Raw genomic sequence first — 5,000 nt, 5'->3', positions numbered from 1 at the left:
GTAGTGGCAGTAGTGGTGGTAGTAGTAGTAGTAGTATTAGTGGTGGTAGTAGTAGTAGTAGTAGTGGCAGTAGTGGTAGTAGTAGTAGTAGTAGTAGTAGTAGTAGTAGTAGTAGTAGTAGTGGCAGTAGTGGTGGTAGTAGTAGTAGTAGTAGTAGTAGCAGCAGTAGTAGCAGTAGTAGGAGTAGTACTAGAAGTGGCAGTAGTGGTAGTAGTAGGAGTAGTAGTAGTAGGAGGAGGAGGAGCAGCAGTGGTGGTAGTAGTAGGAGTAGTAGCTGCAGCAGTGGTGGTAGTATTAGTATTAGTAGTAGTAGTAGCTGCAGCAGTGGTGGTAGTAGCAGTAGTAGTAGTAGTAGTAGTGGTAATAGTAATAGTAGTAGTAGCAGTAGTAGTAGTAGATATTTAAAATAAATATGCTTATAAATGTCAAAAGCGATTCTGTTCGCACATTTCTGAAGTTAAACTATGTTCAGAATATGTACGTATATGTATCACTTTGACGTCAAAAAACATACTATAACGTCAGTTGACGTCACCTCAAAGGAATGTTAGCGTTTTTATGGTAACGTCTTGTGAACTTTTGTAAGTTAACGAAAAATGTCGAAATACCATTAAACTATGCAGAGTAATAATCCATTGCCCTTCACAGGCAGGGACTGTTGATGCAAAACATATAAAGTACATACAAATATTACTGAATACAAATAACAATCAGTTGTTTGTCAAATCCAAAATGTAACGTCACGTTTTAACCTGTGGATCATCCTTATTGGATGTTTCAATAATATAAATTTGAAAAACAAAAAGAAGGAAATACAATTATTGAGGTACATTTTTATATATTATAAATGTATATATTTTTTTTTTTTTGGGGGGGGGAGGGGGTGGTGCAGGTGGCATTAGTAGTGTGTGTGTGTGTGTGGGGGGGGGGGGGGTTATTTAATTCAAGGTATAATCTTTACACGTCCAAAGAAAACCTAATATTTTGGACACTATGCCGCTTTGAGACCGCAGCTTTGAATTATTATATCTTAAATCTGCAATATCGGGGTTTATATGTATTATTTAACCACTTAGAATAGACCATGCCTTTCGTCTACATCGACGAGTGTCATTTGGTATAAAAAGATAAAAAGGAGATTTAGTATGTTTTTAAATTGAGTCCTAATTTAGGGGTTTGCTCAGAGCTTAGAACAATGTACAGCATTTGTTTTAGTGCAATATGCATAGGTTCTGTGCCTATATTAATTAAAAATATTTAGTGGTCACAGCAGACTTCTGACCCTTAACTTTCTCCAAAGGAGGGGCCACGGGACCCCTGTGATCCCCATGGATCCGCGCCTGAAGTTTAGCCTGTTGCGTTGAAAGTTCATGGGGTGGGGGGGGGGGGGGGAGGGGGGTATACCGAGAAAACAAAAACAATTGCTTGAGCAGGGAGGGCTTTCGATTTCTGACTTCCTCCCCTTACACACGCGCCTGCACTTTTAATAACTATTCCCCTATGGAAGACCTGTATATGTATGGACATGTATAATGTATCAATTACAAAATCTCATATTTTGTACTTGTCTGGTCTATGTGAACATAAATATATCTGCTTTGTATGTGCGGTTGTGTATCTGGCGTGCTTTAAAGTCCAGGTTGTGTCCACGTCATACTAGGGTCATTATCGACTATCGTCAATAGGAGCACATAGGGCGATTGGAGTGGCCAGTGCGGTCTCCAGACTTCAATCCAATTGAATATGTGTGATAGTATACCGTCAAAGAATCATTGCTAAACGAGTGTGGTTAAGAAGAACAAGCATTTATTTATAAAGCAAGGTAGTCTAGCAATTATTTCTAAAACAAGGTTGTCAAACAATTATTTGTAAAACAAGGTGGTAAAACAATTATTTGTAAAACAACATGGTCAAGTAATTATTGTAAAACAAGGTGGTCAAGCAATTAATTATTTGTAAAACAAGGTGGTCAAGCAATTATTTGTAAAACAAGGTGATCAAGCTATTATTTGTAAAACAAGGTGGTAAAACAATTATTTGTAAAACAACATGGTCAAGTAATTATTGTAAAACAAGGTAGTCAAGCAATTAATTATTTGTAAAACAAGGTGGTCAAGCAATTATTTGTAAAACAAGGTGGTCAAGCTATTATTTGTAAAATAAGGTAGTCAAGCAATTATTTGTAAAACAAGGTGGTAAAGCAATTCTATGTAAAACAAGGCGGTCAAGCAATTATTTGTAAACCAAGGTGGTCAAGCAATTGTATGTAAAACAAGTTAGTCAAACAATTACATGTAAAATAAGGTGGTCAACTAATTATTTGTAAAACAAGGTGGTCAAACAATTATTTGTAAAATAAGGCGGTCAAGTCATTATTTGTAAAATTAATTGGACCAAGACAGCATATTAATAATGAATGAATGTTTAACGACACCCCAGCAAGAAAAATACATCGGCTATTTGGTGTCAAACTATGGTAATGCAAACAAATAAAGTGATGATCAACAAAAATATAAGAATTCAAGATTTAAATAAAAACAGTGTAAAGAACTGTGCAAAAATACAAATATCACAGATAAATACTGACTTTTACAAAAAAATTCAATTTTGTGCTGTACTGGCCATTCTCAAAGAGAATGTTACACCCCTGCACCACGGTGAGGTTACAGCACACGCAGGGGCCCAAGACAGCAGCACCTAGGAGTTGCACTATGGAGGAATGGAACACTGTTTACAGATACACGTTAACAGGAGCAAGATATGAGGAAGCCAGGCAAGAGGTTCTCACACATCATACTGGCATCGTTGCGTATCAGTCGGGGATGTCCCATTGTTGTTTCTTATCTATACTAATCTTACGGGTGATCGCCAAAAATACAGTGCTGATCCTGTACCTTCTAACTCCATGCAGCGGCGGGACGGAGCCCTGTGGTAAAGCGCTCGCTTGATGCGCGGTCGGTCTAGGATCGATCCCCGTCGGTGGGTCCATTGGGCTATTGCTCGTGCCAACCAGTGCATCACGACTGGTATATCATAGACTGTGGTATCTGTTATCCTGTCTGTGGGCTGGTTCATATAAAAGATCCCTTGCTGCTACTCGAAAGGAGTAGCCCATGAAGTGGCGACAGCGGGTTCCATCTCTCAATATCTGTGTAGTTCTTAACCATATGTCTGACGCCATATAACCGTAAATATAATGGGTTAAGTGCGTCGTTAAATAAAACATTTCCTTGCTTCCTTCCAACTGAATGCATGTTCCCCATCTCTAAATAGACGGCTTGTTGCAATTTTCCCTTCATGAAACATTTAACTTGCACATTAGTATTATTTGGTGATTAATGTTGAACACATCAACGCCAGACAACCAGGGACGTGTTATAAGATTTTAGATTCTAGACCCAAACATCTAATGACGTAACACGCATGCAATTTTGTATGGCGTTGCCATGACGTTAGTCTCAGGCCCTAACAATTTGGAGTCTAGACTCTAAACACATTTTATAAGCATGGGGCCTGAAATTTGTGATCTTTCATAAACATTGAAACATGATGTAAACACTTATATAACAGTACAGCATTTAGCGTATAAAACACGTACCTTGGATTGTCTGTCATTTTCCAGTTATCACCTAGGATGGCCACGGGTCTACGAGTTATTCGAGGACGTGATTGGCTGTCGGGTGACGTCGACGGGGGTGAAGGTCATCTTGGAACGGTGGTGTCATACGGAAAAGATGAAACAGCTGAAGTGATCTGGGACAATGGAAAACAAACTGTGTCAAGCATTGGGAAGGATAGCAAATACGAGCTGAGGGTTGTAGACAATGCTCCTGTAGGTGAGAAAACGTGCAATTAAAACTGACATCTAAACTATGAATCTTATAACATTAATAATGTAAAATATCGATATGGTCCTCAACTGCTTTGATGTTTTATTCAACATACAAATATGTTGTCACTGAAGAGGAAGAAAACATGATATAAATTAAATTTTAACATTTGTACAGGCCTCGGTGGTGTCGTGTTTAAGCCATCGGACATAAGGCTGGTAGGTACAGGGTTCTCAGAACGGTACCGGCTCCCACCCAAAGCGACCGGCCTCGGTGGCGTCGTGGTTAGGCCATCGGTCTACAGGCTGGTAGGTACTGGGTTCGGATCCCAGTCGAGGCATGGGAATTTTAATCCAGATACCGACTCCAAACCCTGAGTGAGTGCTCCGCAGGACTCAATGGATAGGTGTAAACCACTTGCACTGACCAGTCATCCATAACTGGTTCAACAAAGACCATGGTTTGTGCTATCCTGCCTGTGGGAAGCGCAAATAAAAGATCCCTTGCTGCTAATCGGAAAGAGTAGCCCATGTAGTGGCGGCAGCGGGTTTCCTCTCAAAATCAAAACCATATCTCTGACGCCATATAACCGTAAATAAAATGTGTTGAGTGGGTCGTTAAATAAAACATTTCTGTCTTTCTTTCCCACCCAACTCAGTCGGTAGGTGTAAGGCCACTACACCCTCTTCTCTGTCACTAATCACTAACCACTAACAATTAACCCACTGTCCTAGACAGACAGCCCAGATAGCTGAGGTGTGTGCCCAGGACAGCGTGCTTGAACCTTAATTGGAAATAAGCACGAATATAAGTTGATAGGAATGAATGAATTACTTTTGTAATACTTAGTTAAGTTGTTATTGTTGTTCTTCTTCTTGGAGAAGGAAAACCTCCCTTTGATACTATAGTTTAACTGGTAAGTAAAATTACTTTCTGTTTCTAGGAGTTTGCCATCAGACTGTCACTTGCGGCGGCTGTGGAGAGATCGGGGTGATTGGAATACGATGGTCGTGTGGCCATTGTACCAGCTTTCACTTGTGTTCTTTGTGCTACGTCACGGGAAAGCATGACCTCTCTCACAACTTTGTGCGTCACGACACGCCCACATCTACGGGGTAAATTATCTCTAAATATAAATAAACAGCACACAGAACATACACGTTGGCACTA

At 39.9% G+C, this 5,000-nt stretch overlaps 1 protein-coding gene across 1 annotated transcript in view; it reads left to right on the top strand.

Moving 5' to 3' along the window:
• LOC121383972 (E3 ubiquitin-protein ligase MIB1-like) overlaps window positions 1-4,958 on the top strand; it is a 9,073-nt gene extending 4,115 nt beyond the window's left edge. The window contains exons 2-3 of the mRNA XM_041514093.1: window positions 3,623-3,836; window positions 4,774-4,958. Of these exons, the coding sequence (XP_041370027.1) occupies window positions 3,635-3,836; window positions 4,774-4,949 (378 nt within the window). The 5' untranslated portion in view covers window positions 3,623-3,634 and the 3' untranslated portion in view covers window positions 4,950-4,958. The remainder of the gene's footprint in view (window positions 1-3,622; window positions 3,837-4,773) is intronic.
• The last annotated feature ends 42 nt before the right edge of the window (window positions 4,959-5,000 follow it).

Source organism: Gigantopelta aegis, chromosome 10 (genome assembly GCF_016097555.1).
Source record: "Gigantopelta aegis isolate Gae_Host chromosome 10, Gae_host_genome, whole genome shotgun sequence".
Classification (NCBI taxonomy): Eukaryota; Metazoa; Mollusca; class Gastropoda; order Neomphalida; family Peltospiridae; genus Gigantopelta; species Gigantopelta aegis.
Note: the sequence above shows the minus strand (reverse complement) of the source record. Positions and strands in the feature narration are given on the sequence as shown.